This window comes from Clupea harengus, chromosome 11, assembly GCF_900700415.2.
Source record: "Clupea harengus chromosome 11, Ch_v2.0.2, whole genome shotgun sequence".
In the NCBI taxonomy this organism is placed as follows: Eukaryota; Metazoa; Chordata; class Actinopteri; order Clupeiformes; family Clupeidae; genus Clupea; species Clupea harengus.
In genome coordinates, this window is record NC_045162.1 from 4,903,546 (window position 1) to 4,926,974 (window position 23,429).

At 43.0% G+C, this 23,429-nt stretch overlaps 3 protein-coding genes across 7 annotated transcripts; all 3 read left to right on the plus strand.

Annotated features, from left to right (window-relative positions):
* Positions 1-44: 44 nt before the first annotated feature.
* LOC105891811 (trypsin-2-like) lies at positions 45-2,144 on the plus strand. Its single transcript, XM_012817987.2, has 5 exons — positions 45-262; positions 363-522; positions 1,073-1,332; positions 1,599-1,735; positions 1,899-2,144. Exons 1-5 carry the CDS (start codon positions 175-177, stop codon positions 2,046-2,048), a joined length of 795 nt encoding a protein of 264 aa, XP_012673441.2. The 5' UTR covers positions 45-174; the 3' UTR covers positions 2,049-2,144.
* A 351-nt stretch (positions 2,145-2,495) lies between these two features.
* Positions 2,496-12,622, plus strand: LOC105891837. 3 transcript variants are annotated; one of them, XM_031575771.2, is made up of 11 exons: positions 2,496-2,592; positions 3,569-3,806; positions 3,837-4,165; positions 4,306-4,824; positions 5,165-8,832; positions 8,979-9,294; positions 9,544-9,717; positions 9,976-10,073; positions 10,191-10,390; positions 10,517-10,712; positions 10,890-12,622. In XM_031575771.2, the coding sequence occupies exons 2-11, from the start codon at positions 3,628-3,630 to the stop codon at positions 12,165-12,167; spliced, it is 6,957 nt and encodes a 2,318-aa protein (XP_031431631.1). In that variant the 5' UTR covers positions 2,496-2,592; positions 3,569-3,627; the 3' UTR covers positions 12,168-12,622. The 3 variants fall into 3 exon arrangements, with proteins under 3 accessions (XP_031431631.1, XP_031431629.1, XP_031431630.1); XM_031575769.2 differs by having other exon boundaries at positions 3,569-4,165; XM_031575770.2 differs by having other exon boundaries at positions 3,569-4,165; positions 5,174-8,832.
* Positions 12,623-13,832: 1,210 nt separating this feature from the next.
* LOC105891946 (zinc finger protein 497) lies at positions 13,833-19,037 on the plus strand. 3 transcript variants are annotated; one of them, XM_012818154.3, is made up of 5 exons: positions 13,833-14,037; positions 15,294-15,487; positions 15,600-15,715; positions 16,457-16,600; positions 17,172-19,037. In XM_012818154.3, exons 2-5 carry the CDS (start codon positions 15,349-15,351, stop codon positions 17,988-17,990), a joined length of 1,218 nt encoding a protein of 405 aa, XP_012673608.2. In that variant the 5' UTR covers positions 13,833-14,037; positions 15,294-15,348; the 3' UTR covers positions 17,991-19,037. The 3 variants fall into 3 exon arrangements, with proteins under 3 accessions (XP_012673608.2, XP_012673607.2, XP_031431633.1); XM_012818153.3 differs by lacking the exon at positions 13,833-14,037 and adding an exon at positions 14,189-14,291; XM_031575773.2 differs by lacking the exon at positions 13,833-14,037 and adding an exon at positions 14,305-14,323.
* The last annotated feature ends 4,392 nt before the right edge of the window (positions 19,038-23,429 follow it).

Genomic DNA, 23,429 nt, shown 5'->3' on the forward strand with positions numbered 1-23,429 from the left:
ATGTGGACTTCTGTATGTGACTGCTGTTTGGAAACCTAGTTAGAACTGATAAGATGGCTTGATAAGATGGGTTTGAACAGGTGGCTCATTTCACTGAGGTAATCTAGTCAATTTTTCCACTGGTTCTTTTTTTTTTTTAATGCATAATTTTCTGATTGCTCAGTCAATACAAAAATGATTTCACAGTCCCGAGTCATTCTCCTGCTTCCAGTTGGTGTTGCGATGAAGACTGTCCTGTTTGCTTTGTTTGTTATGGCAGTGGGTAAGTTTCTTCAATAATGAGCTCCTGTGTTTCTCAAAGTTTTTAATTTGAATGCATTCAGCAACTTACTCAAGGAGTAATCACTAATATGCTGGCGCAGAATGCCATGGTGGTGAAGACAAGATCATTGGTGGGTATGAGTGTCCTCCGCATTCTCAGCCATGGCAGGTCTACCTCACTTATGACGATGGAGAGCGCTGGTGTGGAGCCTCCATGATCAATGAGAGATGGGCAGTTTCTGCTGCACACTGCTTTGTCCCGTGAGTAATCACTCTGTTGCTAAAGTTATGTTAACAGTTGAGAGCGTAACCCATGACGTTGAAATAAATGATTTCATCCTCCTCTTCATGGAACACTAAGGAAGTAAGCTTTTTTTCAGATATGAAATGTGTAGTTATCTTTAATACAACGATATTAAATCATAAAATTTTTTATATACTGTGTTGTATTTGACGTCTTTGGGCCCTCAGAACGCATCAAAACGTTCTCATTTCTAAATGTCTCATTTTGTTGCAAGTTGTCTTTTGTGGTGTTTACATGCAGCACATCTCCAGATGTATTGATGTGACTTAACCGGTACAAGTAATGCTAGTGAACCATTAAATCAATGTGGCAAAATTGTGAAATAAAAACCGAGTACTTAATGCGTTCAAAGTGTATATTCTCAGACTCTGGTGTGACATTCCATCGGCGACCTCTTCGGCGTGTGTGTGTGTGTGTCTCTCCTGTGTCGCCGCCCAATGCACGGGTGTGTTGTTGTGTGTCGTGCTGTGTGGAAAAAAAGAAACGACTTTGACCTATGACCTGCAGTGCCCCTCGCCTCGCCCTTCACCTGGGAGAGCACCACCTGTTCAAGGAGGAGAGCACAGAGCAGCGGATCTGGGCGGAGAAGGTCATTCCCCACCCTCAGTACGATGACGTCACATACGACAACGACTTCATGCTGATCAAGCTGATGGAGCCGGCGGTCTTCAACAAGTATGTCCAGCCCATTCCCTTGGCAACCAGCTGTTCCCAGCCAAACGCTCAGTGCCTTGTGTCTGGATGGGGCAATCAGATCAACTCGGGAGGTGAGCAGAGGGGACCACATTGTGTGGCTAAAACAAAGTTTATTCCTTCCCTCGTCACTTTGTCTTGCATATCATTACACTTGAAGAAAAGAACGGCCAGCCACAGTATTGCTATATGCAACTATTGGACAATGGTGAACACATAGAGGCTGAATTTTAAAAGATGGCAGACATGAACAATGCAAATGATGTAGTTTGTTTAATTTACCATCATTATCAATATCCTATTTTATGTATTATCTGTTTTTTAATTTTATATCCTTTAGTTAACTACGCATCAGTTTTGCAATGCTTGAACATGCCTGTGCTCTCGAAGTCCCAGTGTGAGGATGCCTATGGCCAGAGGATCACTGATAACATGTTTTGTGCTGGCTACCTGGAAGGAGGCAAAGACTCCTGTCAGGTACACATCTTTTTTTTTTTCTTCAAAGAAATTCAAACAGAAAAAGTTTCAGCTACACACAAAATATACATATTTTTTGATTAGCCTTAATGTGATCAAGTTTTTGCACTTTTTTGTAATGTTATGGTAATGAATAAATCACTGAATCTGTGATCTCTTGTAGGGTGACTCTGGAGGCCCTCTGGTTTGCAACGGAGAGCTGTATGGGGTCGTCTCTTGGGGTTTTGGCTGTGCTGAAGCTGGTTTTCCTGGGGTGTATGCCGCAGTTTGCCGCTATAATAACTGGGTTAAGGAAACCATTGCCAACAACTGAGAGAATATCCTGTTTATTCACATCTCACCTGTTAGGCACATCTCTCAAAAGGTTTTGAGTTTAAAGAATACATGAACAATAAATATGTCAAAGCAACTTTGTGTGGTCACGTTACTTAGTGCTGCTGAAGTTAATTTTTTTCTAAATGTGGTTTGTTGAGTCATGCATTTTCAGGAAAATATGAAAACCCTAGTACTGAAGATGCATCAGATCTATGCGAACATGTACAGTATAGTAGTGCTTTTAAACTACCATTCGTGTTCTTTTTGACTGTGCATTAGGTCATCATGGGCGTGAAAACATTGTTAATGTATCTTTCATTATCTTCCACCAAAATTACAATCATCATACAAGTCCTCCGTATGACATCAATCATTAAAGTGCAAGATAGCGCTCTCTGCTTACAAAAAACCGGATGTTGTAACACTACATTACCCAGAGTTCAGCGACATTTAGATGTCGTGACGTATTTGGGGGTTTGCGTCTCACCACTAGCGTTATATTCTGTGTTGTGAAGATGTCTAACAGGAGGAAGCTAACATAGGTACGTAAGTATATGCTGCAAGCATGCATATGTTACTTATATTAGGATAACTGCCCGTGGGCTAGGTTATCCACATAATAAAAGGGAGCGAGAAATTATAATTTAAAAATCCGAACTGGCATCTGTATGGAAATTAACTAGGCTGCCCACTGGTAAAACAATGGAGTGTCTTGCTAGCCAAACATCGACACTATTCAAGGCACTAGAGCGTTATACCGAATGATTAAAGATGTAACATTGTATACATTTTGCATTGTATAAGGTGTGGCTAGCTGGACATGAGTAGAATTGGGTGAAGCTCTTGGCTAGAAGTCTGAATAGGCTGTTTATAACACAGCACAACCAATGCTAAAAACGTTTAAAACCCAGTTGACAAGACTGAGCGAACTGCCAGGCTACAATATAAAGGTTCACAAAGTAAAAATATGTTCAGTTAATTCAAGGAGATTTTTAAAGATGCTAGGCTACAGTCTTTGTTCATCCGATGTTAAGCTACACACCCTAAATCAGACTGTTGTACTATTTGTAGACGGCTGTGCATTCGAAATGTTAATGGAAATGTGGCCATTGACTTCAGTTGGATTTGTGGTGCTTCCGATGTTCGTTGGGAACTAAATGCTATTAAATATGTGCACAACAATAATATAGGCCTAAAGCAGACTTAGGGACAAATCATTCAGCATGCCTAGGTCATGTGTGTGTGTTTTCGGCACAAGAAAGAAATGAGTAGTGATAAGTAGAGGTAGACTATGGTAAGTAGAAGTAGAAGCTCATTGGTCCACAATGGACTGTAAAATGGGCAAATAAGCAAAACCATAGTAGTATATAGGCTAGAATTATATGTCCTTCCTTTAAAGGTGGGATTATAGTCGGTAGAATGACATGTTGCCACGACTTATTCATTCATTCTCTCATTTGATTGCTTGTGCATTGCGGCCCTACGTGTTACCCATTGATTCTCTTCCTCTACTTCTAGCTTCCATCAAACAACAAACCCAAAAACATTGTTCTGTTAAATGAAGAAAGGCAGAAGACATGGATGTCGTAAATAGGGCAACAGGTGGACTGGGAGCCAGCCATGAGGGTGTGACTGCAGAGAGTGACCCAGAGCCCAGGGTCCCGTCTGAGGATTCCCCTAAGTCCTCTGCTGCAGCGGCTGCATCCGAGAGCTACACCCATGTGGACACTCCCCGAGAGAACTCGCAATGCAGCATCCCCAAAGAAGCAGCGCCTTTCCTGGGGGACCCCAAAGAAGCAGCGCCTTTCCTGGGGGACCCCAAAGAAGCAGCAAGTGCACCACACCTCCCAGACACAGTCAAGCTGATTAATAGTCCTTCCACTGAGCTGGCTGCCACCAAGGGTACAACACCTGAACCCGCAAACCAAGAGGAGGATGGCAGCACCTTACCCCCCAAAGGGAAGTCGCAAGATTCCAAGGCTGCTTTTGGCATTAAGAAAGATACAAAGGCGACTGCCACCACCACAGGTGGAAAGAGGAGTATTCCCCTGAAAAGGGATCGAATGGACCCGCTGAAGTTAGACATGACGAAGCCAACAGCTATGCCTCTCACTTGTACGTCCTCTGACTCAATGCCTTTAGTATACCTCATAATATTCACTTGTAATTTGCATCCACATAATCATTTTCTTCCAGTTTATGCTTTTATGTGTCATATTTTTTCCTCACTCTGTCTTGTCTTTCTCTGTCCCTAGCGTCCCAACAGTCTCTGCAGTGTATTGAATGTCACATCATTTTCAGTGACGACAAGAGCAAGCAGCGGCACCTGAAGATGAGCCACCCGGCGGAGTATGAGCAGTGCATGCTGGGAGATTCGTTGTTTGCCTGCTACGTCTGTGACCGTCATTTTGCAAACTCCATAGATCTCATGGCCCACCAGCGAACGCACACAGAAAAACAGCCCTTTAAGTGTCTACTCTGCGGGGAGGCGTTCAAGAGATCTTCGGAACTCACTACGCACAAGAAAGTCCACTGTAGCAGCCAGGGGTACAAATGCATTGACTGCGGCAAACTTTGTAAGACCCTGACTCTGCTTAAGTATCACAGCCGCACACACACCGGGGAGAAACCATATGTGTGTAAAGAGTGTGGCAAGAGGTTCAGTATGCCAAAAGCACTGCAGAGACATCTAGAGAGTCACACACAGGATGAAGGGGATGAAAACGGTGATGGGACAAATGCCGCCGCAAAATCAAAGAAACAGAAGAGCAACGGTAAGTTGTTCTTTCATTTGGCCTCTCTCATGTTAGGTTATTGTTGTTGTTTATTTACTTATTGTTGTTTGTTATTGATGTGCTACCTACTCATTGGTGTTGCAATTCTTTTTGAACAAATCACAGATTACACATCGAACATGTAACAGCGTTGTGTACATTCACAAAATCCCTAATTAATATGTATTAAAAGTTTATGCGTGTAGAGTCAAATCCATGTTTTTTACCATTCTCTATAACCCACGCTTTACTTGACCTGTGTTTTATGCTGTATGCCATGATGAGAAAGCAAATTTTCTAACATGATTTTCACATATAATCAGTACTTTTTGTGTTATAGCCCCGACAGAAAGGAAATACTCGTGTCCACAGTGCAAAGCTATGTTTAAGACTGAGAGGACACTGCTTCACCATATGAAGAACAAACATGCGCAGAACAAAAACGTGCCGCCCAGCCGTGCTCTTGTCACGCAGCACCTCCTCAATCAAGGGCCCCCTCTACTGACCCAGGCAGCACTAGATCAACCACACGTACTTCGGTTCGACTCGGGTGGGCAGGCGCCGCAATGCATCGAGCCAGAGCAAATCAAGAGGCTAATAGAGTCACTTGGAAATGTCCAAAAGGTGAATCAGCTGGTCATATATGGATTAGAGCCCGTGTCATTTCAGTCACAGACCATGAATCTGCAGCCAGTGCCAGGGGTCATGCAACCGATCAGATTCGACATGACGCAGACGGTGCCTTCTGTGGAGTTCAAGCTGGTGACGGAAGAGGCTAAGTCATTAGATTCAGAGCACGCTAATCAACAGGTTGAATCCACAGCAGCAGAATTAAATGGAGGACACAGAGACACCAATGACCATTCGTCAGTTGAGAGAACAACTCAATCAGTGAGACAAATGCGAGACCATACAGGGACTATCGATTCAGAGACCCTTCAGTCTCGTCCAGTGGAGCTTGAGCGGATTTCTTTTGGTACTGAAAAAACAGCGACAGTGGAAGAACCTTCTTCAGTGGAGGAAACAATAGTGAGGGAATCCATTCCGTTCCGTGATGTTGAAGAAATGAGATGTGAAACCAAAACCGTTGAGACTATACAAGAGAACGGACACATTCAGATTCTTGAATTCTTGCAACAGTCATCCACCCTGATTCCAACCAATGAGCTTGAAAATGAAAACGGACATATGGTGTCCCTCCAGGAAGAAGTGGTACAAATGCAATATATGATCCCAAGTGACACACTTTCGCTGGGAGCCACGGGAGGTTTACAACAGACTGAGGAACAAGTTGTCACTTTGACACCATTGGAAACACAGATTGTCACTTTGACATCAATTGACAGAAAAGAAGAATCAAAGAAAAATGTTGGCAATGTCAGTGAACAGGATGTTGGACTGCCACATCTGGAAACGTCTGATGAACCAAAGGACTGTATAGATCAAACAGAATTAAACAAAAGTCAGTTTAGCTCAGAGGCACACTTCAGTGAGGATATATCAGTTCACCCACAGCCATCTTTACATGAATCAGACACAGCAGAAGTAGTTGCAGGCAATAATGAACCTCATAGTCAAGAGACCACAAAGTTGGCTGAAGCATTGAAGCTAAAGAAGGGAAGTCGTGCGAAGAAAACAAGTAAGAAGGAAAAAGCCAAGAGGCAAATTTCGGATTTGAAACAAAAAATTGAGCATGATGTTACAGTTCATATTTCACAGCAGAAAGTATTGGCACCACATCCTTCATCACAGTTAATGACAACTGCAACCCAACACTCAAGAACAAAAGGTCATATTCTGGTGCAGTTTGGTCTTGGAAACAAAAAAGAAAAAGTCTCCAAAACAGCGGGGGCCTCTAAAAGATCAAAAAAGAGAGATGACGGTGAACTGCAAGAGGAGGGTGAGTCCCAACAGAAGAAGAAGGGAGAAGATAGAAAAGGTAAAACGAACACATCTGAAAACAAAACTCTAACAGCGATACTTAACAAACCACAGAATCAAGAGCAACACGTTTTGCAGAAAGAAGAGGCAAAAGAGGCAAAACTCAAGTCTAGGAAAAGAAAATTTAAAATACACAAAAGTACTAGTAAGAGTCTGACGGAGATAGAGGTAATTTCATCACCTCTGCCTAAGAAGAAGAAACAGGAAAAAGTAAAGAAACCAAAGCCCCTTATAAAGACTTCAAAGAAAAAGGTCACGAAGAAGAAAACCTTAAAACTGAAACAGAAAGAGAAAGAAGAAACCCCTCTTGCTATATCCCCAGATCAAGTCAAGGCAGAAGCCATGCTTTTGCTGAAGGGACACAAACAGCCACAACTGAAAGTTCACAAACTGGATGATCCAAAAACCTTGTCACAGCTAGAACTAGTGCCTGCATGTCCATCTACAATTGCTTGCAATGAGGAAACTAACCCAACTCCAATGAAAGAAACCGAACATCACAAAAACAAATCAACCAAGGCAAAAAAACAACCACGGCCGATCCAGGCATGTGTAGAATCCTCTTCACCTAATCTTAAGGGCACATCTATGCGTAAAAAGGTAAAAGCAGGTCGAAAAAGGAAGACCCCAAAAGCTGATGGAGAGATGATGCCAACATCCCCTTCCCTGACGTGTGATTGTGGGGTGAAATTCTCAGAGGTGTTAGCCTTACAGGAGCATGTGGCAGCTGTCCATTCTGGTCATACCCAGGGTTGCTATGATTATTCTAATGGCACCCTGTCTGAGGATCATGTCAAGACCTCTGTATCAAGTGAAGTGCTACCCAATAATTCTTCCAAAACGCTCGGATTACCGGTAACAGCAGACTGGGATGCTGAAATAGAGATGGGGGAGTTAGGTCTGGGGGACAGAGAAGACCAAAGAGTGTCTTTTCCAGCTCTCAACCCTTCTCCCTCTCTACCCCATGCACCTACATTAGTGGAAGGTGAATATGAGGAGGTACAAAAAGATGCCAACAGTGTCACCACAGAGAAATGTTTGGAAGTGGTATCCTCTGGTTCTAAAAGAGGTAAGCAGCCAAAGATGGTTTCCTGTCAAAAAGATCCTCCAGTGTCTCAGACACTCGCTACATGTTTGTCAACTCAGGTCACCACCCCTGAGGTCCAAAACGTGTCAGCCTTTTCACCACTTCCAGGCAAGTATCAGAAAGGAAAAGGCAAGGAAGGCCTTTTGGAGGCTAATGAGAAGATTTCAGAGATACAGGCTGATGCCATGAAGACCATTCATGAGTCGGATAAGGCTGTAGAGGAAGACGTGAAAGAAGAGTTGCCTCTAGATGTTAATTTAGTTACCGTTCAAGATGAAAATCAACCCATTTCCTCTCAGGATGATGACACACCGGAAAGCTCTCAAAACGATTGTCAGATGGCCAGTGAAATACAAGTGATGTCAAGCCATGAAAACGTCCATGAGTCCAACCTTGAATGTCTTTCACATACGATGAATCTTAAGCCCGTGGTGGACTTGAATTCAACCGTAACTACGGCAATAAAAGATTCATCCTCAAACATTCCAGAGATCAAACAGGAGGATGTAGAAATGACAGTACACACGGAAGAGAGAAAAAGTGGACCGAACAGGAATAATATGACGAGAGGTAGAAAAAGGGGAGCGGGAAGGGGGAGACGAGGCACCAGCAAAAAGAGGAACATGGGAAGCAGAACAGGAGTCGGACGGAAGTCTCTGAATGATGATCCAGATGAATGCCAGATAGTCTACCAGCTCTATCCAGTGGCCGCGGACTCTGAAGTCAAATCGCTGGAGGGGAATGTGCCACAGGCTTGCCCTAATCCTCCAAGGGGTGTCTTGACAGAATCACAAGAGGATTCCTCTGAGGAGCAGGTGGTGTTTGAACTGGAGTCGGTCACTACAAGTGTTGTTGATATGGTGAAATCAGAAGGGGAACTTGACAGGGAATCACAGGGAAGCTCGCCAGGCATTATCCTAGAAAAGTTTCTCACATCGCGAGGGAGCGGGAGCAGAGAATCAGCAGACATTTCTAACCAGGTAAATGATGTGTTGCTGTAGAAAGTGATTCTCTGATTCTGGTTTTCTACATCTTTGTATAAACTGGGCGTACAGATAATGGCAGAAGGGGTCTTTCGTCTGTTTTCGATTATCTCGTGTGGTAACTTCTTGTTTTCTCCCCTAAGGTGGTGGGCGCCTCTACGAATGTATCAAGCAATGGGACCAGTACAGACCACAGGACCACCACATTGCCTTCACGCGGGACCTCAGGGCTGTTGAATATTAAAGAAGAGGACCTGTCACAGCCTGTGATGCCACCGGTGCTTTCCCCAGATGGAGATGGTGCCAGGGGTCCTCTCATAAATCGCTCCCTTTATAATGAGCAGGGTGTGCAGATGTTCGTGGTGAAGGAGGAGGACCCTCTCATTTTGAACGAACCCCACACTGTACAACAGCCCAGCAATGGCAAAAGGAGGGACGGTCATCTCTCTGCTAGCAATGGTAAGTGTAAGAGGGACATTTTTTTTCCCCAATTAATATGTAGTAGTCACAGAACACATTTCTGACTTTTGTAGGTAAAATGTTTTATTGCACAGCTTCTAGAATTTTGAGAGAAGGAACAAATTGTGGATTAAACGAACGAATTGTGGATAAAAAATAATGTGTGTAACAGATGAAAAAGTAAAACTATTGGTCTTCCATGTGCCCATATGTTTGATTTGAGCAAAGATACTTATTTTGTATTTTCAGTTGCAGAAGCAGACCCACCAGTGGAATGTAATATGGGGGAAAGGAGCGTGTGTAGAGATGAGCTTGAGACGGTTACTTCTACAGTACCTCGACCCACTGCCAAGCAGTGCATTTTCTTTCCAGTAAAAGAAGAGGAGAGAGAATTGCGGCTGGATCCTTCACCCAGAGCTGAAAGTAAGTCTATTTATATGATGTTGACTAGCAACAAGAAGTACTACCTCAACGTTTCAGTAGTCTGTTTGCATGCCATAAACCCTGGAAACTTAGCCCCTTAAAGATTTTACACAGATCTTGACGATTGGAGAATCAACACATTAGTTATAAAATCAAGAAAATGTGTAATTTGTTGAAGCTTTAAAGATGAGTTGAGTTGTTTGTGGAATGAGACCATCATCAAAAAATGGTTGCTAAACCCAGAAGTCTGTTTGACAGATCTGAGCAACTCTGGAGTCGAAGAACATGATGACATTTGTGAGATATCAACCCAACATGAAACACCATGTGTGGACAGTGCCTTGGCTGAAGAAGGTACGACTTCTAATATTTTTATTAAAAATGAATATTCGTATTGTTGGAATCATTGATGTTGTGGTCATATCTTACGAAGTAACATGTTTGTACTAAACAGTTCTTTTTGTTCTGTTCCAGATATGGGAGTTGAGCAACACAACACTGAAGACCTTGTAGAATTCCTTTTGAAGAGGCCAGAGACAGAAGACAGTGGAGGCATTGATTCAGAACCAGAAGCAGAAACTCTTGCCATGTCCTGTTACCATGGTAGCAGAAGCAGTGGCTCTGCAAACCCGCCTGTTAGATCAAGCCCGGAGCCTGATCAAAGAAATGATAAGTATGTTGATAAAAAGTTTAAAATTATGAATAGGGTAGATTCTGTAGATATTGGTAGTCAAGAGGATGCAGAAATTGTCGTTGCATGAATTGTCTGGTTTTTTTTTCTTCTCTTTTTTTCTTATAGCCAGTTATCCCAGAATGGTGTTGGTTCACAAAATGGCCAAAAGAAACCAATTGACTACTTCACTCAGTATTTTGACTGGAAGACATGGCAGGATGTTGCCAACATCACTGCTAAAACGTCTAAAAAGTCAAACCCAGTCACAGCCAAAGAAGTGTCTCAGTTTGTGGGAATCCATATCGCCATGGGGACATTAAAGGTTAGTGAGTGATGAGTGTGGCATACATACATATTGGAGTAATGTAAAATGTGCATAGTATTCTATTCCTTATTATTGTATCACTGATGACTTTAAAAATGAATTGAATCATACACCACTCATTGGACAAAGACTTTTTAAAGACACATCTCTTTCTTTTTTCCTATGCTGTTCAAGTTTCCTAGCACAAAGCTGTATTGGGAGGACTGTACCCGAGTGCCTCTCGTTGCTGATGCCATGACAGCCTCCAGATTCTCAGAGGTTCTCTCGAAACTAAGGCTTGCTGAGGAAGGCGATCCCACACGGCTTCAGGGGAAGGACAAGGTTGTGTCTGCTACCAGTACTATACATCAGTCTACGGACCATGATTCACAAGTTTCAGAAACTGCAGATGACCCACATAAAGCCGGAAAAACATGCAGTACACAGTCTCCATTGAAAACTGACCCACTTAGCAGAGTACATGTGTTGATGGAAAAGGTTCAAAAGACATGTCAGAGTCTCAAACGAGAGGGGAACCATGGAGTCAGCCAGTACCCACTGCTGTTACAGCGACCCCCAGCCAATCCTGTCCACTCACTGCACCATACGGTCATGTTGAGTACTTGTGGCTTGGTTGTGGACTTCAACTTGTGCTTGGATGACTCTGACAGAGAAGAAACTGTTAAGAAAATGGTCTTGTCTGGTCAAAACAGTGGAGAAGGGATGGTGTTTCTCTGCAAGCCTGAGCTGTCCACTCCCTCCATGCTAGAGCAGCTTCTAGAGGCTGGAGTGCAAAGCGCTGGCAAAGTTGGCGGGGCAAGGGGACAAGTGGGTGACGAGTTTGTGAGCTCAGATGGCAAGCTGAAACTATTTCGGTGCCATCATGGTTTTATCCTCTCTGCTGCTGTAAAGGGACGATCCCGTTCGACATCTCTCGTCAGTGGTTTTGAGCGGGCACTTAAAGCAGCTAAGCTCAACCGAGATTTGCGCAAGGCTTACCACACACCTTGCCTGTCATCGTCTCCCACAGCCTGGCCACTGTCTGTTCTTTGGCACCTTACGGATCTAGCACTGGTGAACTCATGGCTACAGCACAGGGGCGACCGCAGCCACGAACAAGAGCCATTATCCCTCATGGCATTCCGACTAGAAGTCTCCAAAGCATTGATTCTGTCCAGCAGCTCTGATGCCCAGGATGCAACTCCTCCTCGACCACCTGCTCCAGAGAGACCCGAACAAGGTACAATTCCAGGGTCTGCCTCCATCATTGAGACCCCACTTCCGGACATAGCCATTCGGTACGATGGCATAGGCCACTGGCCGGAACAAGTTGCGGAGGGAGAGGGAGCGAGGTGTCGATTTGGAGGATGTGATCGGACATCTCGGGTACGATGTCTGAAGTGTTGTGTGTTTCTGTGCATCTCCCGCAGTCACAACTGCTTTCTCCAATTCCACAGCCAAGGGGCTCTATAAGGTTCTGCATTGATTTATCATTGTGTGAATGTTTGTGTGTGCGTTTAACAGCATATTCCATGGTTCATGCCTCTTACTGTTTGTCCTGTTCCTATAGTAGCTGCTGCCTTATAATGAAAATGTAAAGAATGTTTTGCAATGAAATGAAATAAATCTGGACAGAGGCAGCACTCTTGTCTTTTCCATATAATGATTGATTGATTGGAGGAAATCCCCCCCTTTTTCTGTTTCTGTAATTATTTTTTATTTATTTGCCTCTAATGTTCCATGAATTATTTATATTTTTATATACATGTTGTTGTTGAAGTAAAATAGCCATAGGGTCTGAATGTGTTTTTGAATGTCAAAGAAAATGTGTTTCCTGTGACTGCAGCACAAAATGTTGAAATAATTCTGTGAAACAGTTTGACCCTCTTTTAATTTATATTAATTTAAAATAAATTCATGTTACAATCTTGTGTTCATCAATTCTCTCTTCTGTTGTGATAGATTTGATTCAACCTTATTGTGCAGACAAAGTACAGGTACAAAGTCAATGAAATGCAGTTAGCATTTAACCAGAAGTTTAAAAGAATAGTATTATTTACCAAGTCCCATACCATTCACAGATCCAGTACCCACAAGGACCCAGGTTTGAGTCTGGACATTTTTTGAGCCCACTCCCCACTCACGTCCTGTCTCATCTTCCCTGTCCTATTAATAAAAAGGCTAGGAAAACCCCAAAATAATAATAATAATAAAATGTTATACGTAGAGGTGAAGTGTACAAAGTTGGAAAGGGTATATATAAGGGGTTGTATGTACAGTATAGATAAAAAACAAATGTACAGTTGGTTGTATGTACAAAATTAATAATAGTAATCTGAACAACATGAGGGGTTCAGCCTGTGCAAAAATGAACATGCAAATATAAAAATACTGGGACAGTTCAATAATGAATGCAATGATGCTTAGCGCTGTGGTGTGAAGTTCAGCAGGGTCACAGCCTCAGGGAAGAAGCTCTTCCTTAACCTGCTGGTGTGAGAGGAGAGGCTCCTAACGTCTGCCAGATGGGAGGAGAGTAAGATGTTTATCCTTGATGATGGGTTTTTTTGGCCTGCCCAGGCAGTGTTTATGGTAAATGTTCTTAATAGTGAGCAATTGAGTACCGGTGATCTGTTAGGTGATTCGTTAGGCAGTTTTCACCACCTACTGGAGTGCTCTGATTCGGAGCAATTGCCATTCCACGTTGAGATGCAGTTAGTGAGTATGCTCTCAATAGTACAGTGGTAAAAGTACTCCTGTATCTTGGGACACAGGTGAACTTTCTTAAGGCTCTGCAGGAAGTGAAGGCGCTGTTGTACCTTTTTGATCAGGATGGAGGAGATTAGGATCCAGATGACATTGTCGGAGATATGGCTGCCAAAGAATTTTTAGCTTGATACACATTCCACTACAGCTTTATTAGTATAGATGGGGCATGTGCAATGCTCCTAGCTCGTCTGAAGTCTATAATTATATCCTTGGTCTTCTGTGTGTTAAGGGCCAGGGTGTTGTTGGCACACCACGCAGCCAGGTGCTAGACCTTGTCCCTGGCCGTCTCATCATCCCCTCTGATCGGGTCTGCCAACTTGAGTACAGAAGAGGGCTCAGCACACAGCATGCTGGTGTTGAGGATGAGAGTGGAAGAGGATAGGTTGTCTAATTAAACTGAATCTGCTTGTCCGAAAGTCCAATTGCAGAGGGATGTCCTATCACCAAGCTGGCTAAGCTTTGAAATCAACTTGGAAGGGGTCACAGTGAAGTCAATGAACAGCAACTGTCCAGGTGGATCAGGGCAGAGTTGAGTGCTGTGGAGATGGCGTCCTCTGTTGACCTGTTTGTGCAGCAGGTAAACTGACAGGGGTCCTAATTGCTTATCACTTTAAGTACGCTAATTTCTTATTAATTAAATAAATATTAAATACAGACTTATGTTCTGTAATCAATGAAAATAACACGGTAATAGGCCTGGGTCGTTTTTATTATTTCGTGGGTAAACGCAGTGCATTCAACGTTGCCCCAGACCTTTGTCACGTGTCAAGGGATGATTACCCAAACGGGTTTCCTTTATCGTCCATGGTTTCCCTGCACCGGAGGCTGCGAGTAAGTAAACTGTACGGCTACAGTACACAAAGGCAATTGACTTTAAATTATATTTAGTATGCCTGAGTGTATTATTCAAGTGGCAAACAATTACATGCAGTTGTGTCGCCCTGTGTTTAGACGTTTGCGTACTATTTATCTGTAATATTGAGTATACTTCCTCATAGCTAGCCAGCTAGCAAACTAGCATGCTGTAAACGTTAAGTTTCGAATAACGTTTCTGTAGCTAGCTAGTTAGCTAGCTATCAGAACTTGGGCTTGTGTTTGTAGCCAGGTGGCTACCCAGTCAGAATGCTACAGATAGTTAGCATAGCACTCTTACGCAAGTAGTTTTATACATTTTAAATTACATTTACCGAAATCTTCAATGTATCCTTCATAATAATGTACGTGCAGCTAACTTGAAAACTTAGTGGAGAATGGAAAGACACATTTGTTTTCATTGTATGAAAACATTGAATGAGCGGAAGGCTCCATAAAAACATTGGGCCTTAACCATATCATCGTTTGGTAGCTATATGCGACTACCACTGCAACTTTGTTAGCGTAGCTAGCTTGGCTACTCTACGTGCAAATATGTTCTCAGGTGTAACCTAAGGACTTTTTAAAAGCCCAACCAAAATATTATCAGACGTCTAAATGATTGTATATGTGTAACGTTAATCTTACCCACCTTCGTTAGCTAAGGTAAGCTAGTTAAGTTTAACGTGAAATAGCGTTGTGCATCGTACCTTGTAACATTAAATTACAACTAATTTAAGCAAATTCAACATTAAGTGTTTTAACGATAACGAACTTATATTAGGGCTATGCTGCATTGAAAACATATTCTTTGACATTGCTCTCGAAACCAAAATAATCACCTCCAGTTCTGAACCAGAAAGTGAGGGAAAATAAGTGCTTATCAAGTTGGCCACTGCTCGAACACATTGCAACAGAAGCACCGGGTATACCACATTCGCCATGTCTATGTGTACTAATTCAATTTGGCCTCTCCCCCAGTCCCCTGATTTTGAAGTTACAGCACGCCTGAAGTGAACGTCTTCCAGAATTGAAAATGGATGCGGACTTGGTGAAAATCGAGGAAATGGTTATGAAAGGCGAGGAGGTTACATCCACGGAACCTGCTGTTAAACCACAAGAACCATACAGGACGATTGTCATCCCACAGCCACCTCCTGTCATGATACAGCCATGTGAGTATGTTAAGTGTTGTAGGTAACTAGTGGCCCTCTACTGCACGGTAAATCTATTTAGCCATTCCCCTTCTGTAAATGCCGAAATGTTTACTTCGTGTTCTGTTACCAGACCAGCATGAGAGCCTGCAATGTTTCCAGTGTTTCATCACCTTCTGCAACTCCAAAGCCAAAGAGAGGCACATGAAAAAGAGTCACCGCGAAGAGTACAAGCAACAGCTCCAGCAGGTACGTTTTTTTGTGTTTCCTGATTTTATGGCTTGGCCAAATGGCTTAAGGCTGTATGTTCAGGCCCTCAGGCCTCCCACCCCCTCTTGTTATGTCTGTTCATTTGACTGGCAAAGTCAGGCATGTTCAGCAAAAAAAAAAACACAATAATAATCAAATCGCTGGACACCACTCAGTCCATAAGGCTAATCAGACAGATTGAAAATTCAGTGGTGAAAATGCTGGCAACATATATATGGAAGGTCCATTATGATCGCACAAATAACTGCAGTCAATAATGTTTCCTACTTTATTTAGATAAAATTACATAGTGTGTGCCTGCGTACTTACATATAAATGTATCTGCTCAGTGTTGAGGCTGGTCTCTAGCAAGTCTCTCACTTCTGAAGGCTGTTGTTCATCTGTGTGTCTTTGATTTTTGCAAACATCCTGTGTCAAGTAACACTAAATACTGTCTTGACTCTGAATGTAACATTTGTCAGTTTATAGAACATAAAATTTGCTTACTTTTATCTTTATATCAGATGTGTTTAGGTTATATCATGGTAATAAAAAAAATCAATTAGATGTGTGCAGGCGAATGAAACATATTGTATAGGCCTCCCCAGTGACAGGATGGGTTATGTGATGGAAAAACAAGTTGTCACTTTTCTTGAGTAAAATTCTAATTCAATCACTCGTGGAATTGGATGACCTCAACTGGTGCATTTATTTACCTCCTGTTGTGATATTTCCTGATAGTGTGACACTCTCTTCACCTGCTATGTGTGTGACCGCACCTTCCCATCTTCTGAGGAGCTGACCGCGCATCAGTCCACACACAACAAGGAGGACAAGCCCTTTAAGTGCACCCATTGCAAAGAGAGCTTCCGCACCTTCTCTGAGGTAAGCAGGAACCTCAGATGGAGAGGGGATTTGCCAAGCAGACCAGTATCCACTGGACATTTCAAGCACTTTAAAGGTGCCGTCGGCGTCCTTGATTATAATCCAATACCCTTTTTCATTAAAATTTTGCAAATTTCTCGTCCTGATCCGCTAGCTGTCTGTTCTGTGTGTACACTCCGGTGTTCGTAAACAGTCCTGGCTTTGTCAATGGTTAACTAACAAAATAGCTTGGACCAAGCAATAGCCAAATTTCAGAGTATTGAAGGGATGATTGTATTCAATTGGCTGTTGGAATTCAACTCTCAACAGTCTTTCATTAGGATTGAGGACTTCGCCTTTCAAGTCGTGCAAAGCTGCTTTTGTGTATTTCCTGTTTACTCCTAGTTGTGTGTCATATTATTCATGCCCTCAAATGAATGATAACATTGCCAATTGTATATGGAGTTACTGTTGGTTGGGCTGATAAAAAAAATTTTTTAGCCACTTCATGGATAGTTTTGAATTGTTTGCTATTTTTTGAATGCTTTTGGACTCTGAGCTTCTGATTATATCTGTGATCTGTCATCTGCAGCTAACCAGTCACAGGCGGCAGGTGTGCCCAGAGCGACAGTTCCAGTGCAAAGACTGCGGGACGACGTTCCGCAGTCCAGCGTTGCTGCGGAACCACCGTCTGGCAGTGCACCCTGTGCGTGACCCGGAAGATCCAGTGGAAGTTGGATTCCACCGTTGCCCCAAATGCAATGCAGGCTTCAACACTGAAGCCGAGCTGCTGCAGCACCAGGAGAACCACGCTGGCAACCAGCACTGCAACGGAGGCCCGCCCGCCAAGAGACCCCGAGGCAGACCGCCCAAAACGGACAACGCCCCCAGCGGAGCGGAGAAGCAGGTGAAGAGGAAGAAGGAGGAAGAAGCAGCAGAAGGCGTGAAGGAGGAGGCGGCCGCCAACAGCGAGAAACAAGCGAAGCCAAGGAAGAAGAAAGCAGAGGCAGAAGAGGAGATGAAGACCGAGACGGAGGACCAGACGGACACAGGCGTTGCCGCCGAAGCAGAGTCCACACCGGCTACATCCAAGGTGGGCAAAGTAGACGGTGGCGCCAGGAGAGGACGACCCCCAAAGTCCGCCCCGAGCGCCAAAGCAGAGGAGAAGAAGGCAGACCCGCGGAAAGCACACCCATGCGGAGAGTGCGAGGAGAGCTTTGCACGGCCAGAGCAGCTCCAGGCTCACGTGAGCCGCGTCCACACGGCAGGACGCCACGCCTGCCCCACCTGCGGCAAGAGCTTCGGTCGCGAGAGCAATCTGAAAGCCCACCAGCAGAGCCACACCAAAGAGGAGGAAGAGGAAGAGGACGAGGAGGACGAGAAGAAGCCTGCAGGCAGGGGAAAGAGATAATTCCTGTGTTTTGTTGTTGTTGGTTATGTGTGTGGCTGATGAAGATAAGGGAGACAAGTTTTTTTGTTTTTGTTTGTTTTGCTTTTTCTTTTTTATATAAACCAAGGCCCAGCATTTTTATGCTCAGTGTAAGTGATATGGAACAGAATGTGGTAGTTTTTATTTGAATAGTTTTCAACCGTTCAACAAGGTTTTATTCAAAGACTCTGGTAGCCCACAAACTATTAAGCTGGTGCCATGCAGGCTGTGAGATGTGCCTGTGGAAGTGACTGGTGTGAGATGGGGATGCAGGCTCACTACTTCCGGAGCACAGCAAGATGTCTCTGGGTCAAGCTTGCATGGCACTTCATACATCAAAGTCATTCAAATCAACATCCTCCTTGAGAGTAAAAAATATGATGGAAGATATCATTTTAATTATGGATTTTAATGAATATCATTTGGGTCTTTTTTATATATAAATGTGTGTGTAGAGGTGACAGGTGCATGTTGCCTTTCGTTTTATGATAATTTTTCTCTTAATTTTGCCTTTTTTATTAGAGAGAAGGTTGTCTTTGGATTTAACTTTTGTCCAGAAGACTGCCTTCTGTTCTTCAGCATTTGTTTGTTAAAAATCATTACATACATGGCATTCATTGAGTGGTGGTTTAAGTGATTTAATTTAGTGTTTAATAACAAACTAAAGTATATGATTTTATTAACTGAAGACAAATGTTCATCATGGGATGTTAACTTGATGAAATAAGCATCATGTTTGAAAAAGTTGTTTTTGTTGTTTTTTTGACCCGGGAAGCAAGTTGATTGTTGAAGTTTTCCCCTAATAATGTTGTAGTGCTGAGGTTTAAAGAATCATGGACAATGTTGCTCTTGGTGGAATTCAACCAAGGGCCTTAGGTGCCAAATGCCTTGAGTACTATGAGTTTGTTTGGCATTTAAATATCTAGATTGGCTCTCCCCAAGAAATTGTCTGTGTATTTACAGTTTTTACTGTTTATGAATCTGGTAAATGTCTTATTAAAAAGGAAATTGCCCCAGGGCTGCTACAGAGTTTATTGTGTATTTTTGACTGGAAACTGACCTGTATGATGGTTACTGAGTAGTTATTGCAGTTATGGTATTTACGATTTGTGAAGACATTTACTGTTGTTAAAATTGTTCAAATGAGCCATAATTACGATTGTATGAATTCACAACATCATCTATGTCAAAACAGAATTATTCCAGGTTGAACATACAGTGGGGAAAATAAGTATTTCAACCCCTGCTGATTTTGCAAGTTTGGCCACTTGCAAAGAAATGTGTGATCTATAATTGTAATGGTAGGTGTATTTTAACAGTGAGAAATAGAATATCAACAAACAAATCCAGAAAACTGCATTTTATAACATTCATGACTTTATTTTTATTTGATGCAGAAAATAAGTATTTGAACCCCCAAGCAAACAGCAAGAATTCTGGCTCCCAATGACCAGTTATGTGCCCAAGAAGCACACAGATTAGTCCTCATTAGGCCTAACAAGGTACACCTGATCTCAACTGCTGACGTGTATAAAAGAAACCTGTCCAAAGAATCATACTTGACACCTTCAACCTCTCCACCATGGGCAAGACCAAGGACGTCAGAGATAAGATTGTAGACCTTAGTGATGGCAGCCTGACACTGAAGCGCCGGAACGTGCTTCAAACCATAAACTACACCAACCATAAAACCACTGCTTCGAAGGTTGCTTTGGTACGGAAAAATCACGTGACATATTACGCGCGAAACAGCAAACTGCTTCTTTCTCCGAATGAACCAGCTGAGTGGTTCACAGCGCCACACACGAACAAGTCAGTTGCCTCCTTTCAACTCTGAATTGTAGCGCCTTCAAAGCATAAAAACTTCAGCGCACAACATTGCGTTTGGTTCGTAGTAGCCTCTTATACTGTGACAGTCATTACGTTCGTATTGATTTATCATAATTATAGAAGCATCTAGGAAGAGAGGTCGCTCTGACATGTGGGAACACTTTATTCTGATCGCTCATGATAAGGTGCGCTGGCTGTTAAATATTTAGGCTGTAATATGACTGTATCAACAGGCTCAGTCCAAAAAGTGTAGAAAAAATAATGTTTTGAAAATCTTTGACTGTTCCCTATCCAACATAACTGGTTACACAAGCACACCCAACTTGTGCCATATTTTTTCAGCACATCCTTTCCCCAAGCACTCTCTCCCCAATAACACAATATACAAAAAATAATTAATCTTTATTTGTAAAAAAAATATATACATATATCACAATCTTTTGTATACGGGTTTATGTGTGTGGTGTGGGTGGGTGTGTGAGTGTGTGTGTGTGTGTGTGGGGGGGGATTTGGTGCGTGCACACTAGATTGTCATTGTTTTAAAGCCTTGTGCCACTGTCTAGCTGGGCTAATTAAGTTGCAGGAGAGGTCACTGTTACTGAAGCTTCAAGTTAATGGTTCAATGCTTCACCAAAGCTTAATTTGCCCATCACTAGTAGACCTGCACAAGGCTGGAATGGGTTACAAAACCCATTGGTGCGATTATTCGTAAATGGAAGCAACACCAAACAACTGTCAATCGCTCTAGGTCTGGGGCTCAATGCAAGATATCCCCTCGGGCGGTATCGGTGATCATCCGAAAGGTGCAGAATAACCTCAGAACTACACAGGGGGAGCTTGTGAATGATCTCAAGGCAGCTGGGACCACAGTCACCAAGAAAACCATTGGCAACACACTACGCCGTAATGGTTTGAAGTACTGCAGCACTCGCAAGATCCCCCTGCTCAATGAAGCACATGTACAGGGCCGTCTGAAGTTTGCCAATGAACACTTGAATGATTCTAAGGAGGATTGGGAGACAGGATGTGGTCAGATGAGACCAAAATCAAGCTCTTTGGCATCAACTCGACTTGCCGCGTTTGGAGGGGGAAGAATGCTGAATATGGCCCCAAGAACACCATCCCCACCGTCAAGCATGGAGGTGGAAAAAGTATGTTTCTCTGCCAAGGGTACAGGACGACTCCACTGCATTGAGGGGACTATGGATGGGATGCAACGTGGAATATTGGGCTTGAACCTCATTCCCTCATTCCCTCCCATTGAAAACGCAACCTTAAGGATTTGGAGAGGATCTACAAAGAGGAGTGGACCAAAATCCCTCCTGAGATGTGTGTAAACCTGGTGACCAACTACAAGAAAAGTCTGACGTCTGTGCTTGCCAACAAGGGTTATTCCACCAAGTACTAAATTTTTTGTTTTGCTAGGGGTTCAAATACTTATTTTCTGCATCAAATCCAAATTAAGTCATAAATGTTATAAAATGCAGTTTTCTGGATTTTTTTGTTGATATTCTGTTTCTCACTGTTAAAATACACCTACTATTACAATTATAGATCACACATTTCTTTGCAAGTGGCCAAACTTGCGAAATCGGCAGGGGTTCAAATACTTATTTTCCCCACTGTAACACTGAGTGTGAATTAATGGCAGTGATGACTAGGCTCTAATACCTAAAGAATAACAACAGAACTTAGTGTTTTTTGAGATGTATCCCTCATCTTTGACACTGAAACAGTATAGCTTATCTGTACATTCAATCCGCTTGTTAAAGCTTAATGTATCAACCTTCCGATAACACCATTCCCAGGTCCAGTACTGCAACATGCCACAGCATGCTGTGTCCCCTGTAGTTTGAATAGATCTGAGTTTAAAAAAAAAAGATTAAATTGTCAATCAACCGCTTTCCTTGCAATGAGAGTGAAGAGGAAATCGCTGTAGTTGATAAGGTAAGTTGCAGTTCTTAAACAAATGGGGGGGGGGGGGGGACAAAGTTTGCAGCAGTGGGTGCTAACATTACATTAGCTAGTGTGGGATATTTTTATGTTAAGATGAACATGGATTAGCTTATCAGTATGAGAGTCTCACTTTAGGAAGAGTAGACTTAACAGGAAGCAGACATAGACCATTACACAGGCGCCAATTAACAATTAGCAATTAACAATTAACAATTAACTGAGGGCCTCAGGATATCCTTACCAGATGGGGAAGGGGTCAGACGTTCTCAGAGGAGCCTTAGGCACACACAGGGGTCACAGAGGATGTCAGGGGGTCTCAGGAGATCCAGACACCCACAGACACACACATTGACACATAAGCACACACACACACAAGGGTACTCAGGGGAGTTACAGAAGAGGGAGTAGTTAATTCTGATTGGTTTTGGCAAACAGCCAGATAGGACACATCCCACAGGTTACAGGCCTTAAATTGGTATACGGAGCGTTCACACAATGAGATGATCCATGGGCATCCCCTTATTGCGGCTTATTGATTGCAATAAATACTCCAGATTTCTACATCCAGTCTCCGGTCTTCTGATTGAAAGAAAAGGTGTGGGACTCAGTCTCGCCACAACACTAGCTAATCTAACACGGACATTGCTTGACCACTGTGGTTGACCACAGCAGCATTAATGTGACATCGTCTTTAAATTTAATTAATTTTGCCTCAGGCATGACTACAGCAACTACACCCCTGAACACTGCAAGGTTCAGCTTTCACTTCTGAACAAATGAGCACATGACACGTCACAAATGTGACACGATTTTATACCCCTTAACACTCACTGGCAAAAGCCCTTTGTGGTCCTGATACAGGCTATGGGTTTTATAAAGTGTTTATTTCCATCCCCTGACTTTAAAAAACAATGCTCTGTTCATCATGTGTCCAACATATCTTGCTCTGTAACCTAGGAGGGTGATGTGCAAGGCAGCTCTAGTCATATCGCAGTATACTGTGTCTTCCAGGAATTTCCCTTTTATCCCTACTTCTTCCTTCCTTCCCACTATGTAATGGGCTTTTAAGGGAATCTTGTTCTGTTTTGTACCACTTCCTTACTCCATTTTTCCTCTATCTCTGCATCTGCTTCTTTGTCAAATTCAAGGGTGCAATGTGGAGGCCCTGGGGCCCCTTTCCAAGCTGGCCTATCCAATATGCCTGTGAGGTGTGAGTGGTCGGTTGGAAAGTGTGTGAGTGGTCGGTTGGGGAGTGTGTGTGTCAGTTATTGTCTGAAGGGGCATTTGGCTTGCCGCACTGACCAGTGAGAGTTCCAATGTATCCAATCCAGTTCATTTTGGATTCCTAAACGGCACAGGACGTTTGCCCTAACAAATGAATGAGTGTGTGTTCTGAAATTTGAATTGGCATTCTGACACTTTGCATGCCTGTATGGATTAGTACCGGAGCAGAAAAGGGTATTAGCTGCATTTGTCCTGAGAATCCTATGGTTTTCACGACTTTTCCTGTGTTAGACCCAGGGAGGTGTTGGGCATCTTTTGGACTTACTTAGACAAGTATGCACCGTATCTGCCATTAATGAAATGTATTCTCCCCCAATTTGAACCTGCAGCATAGGTTCCTTATCAGCTCTT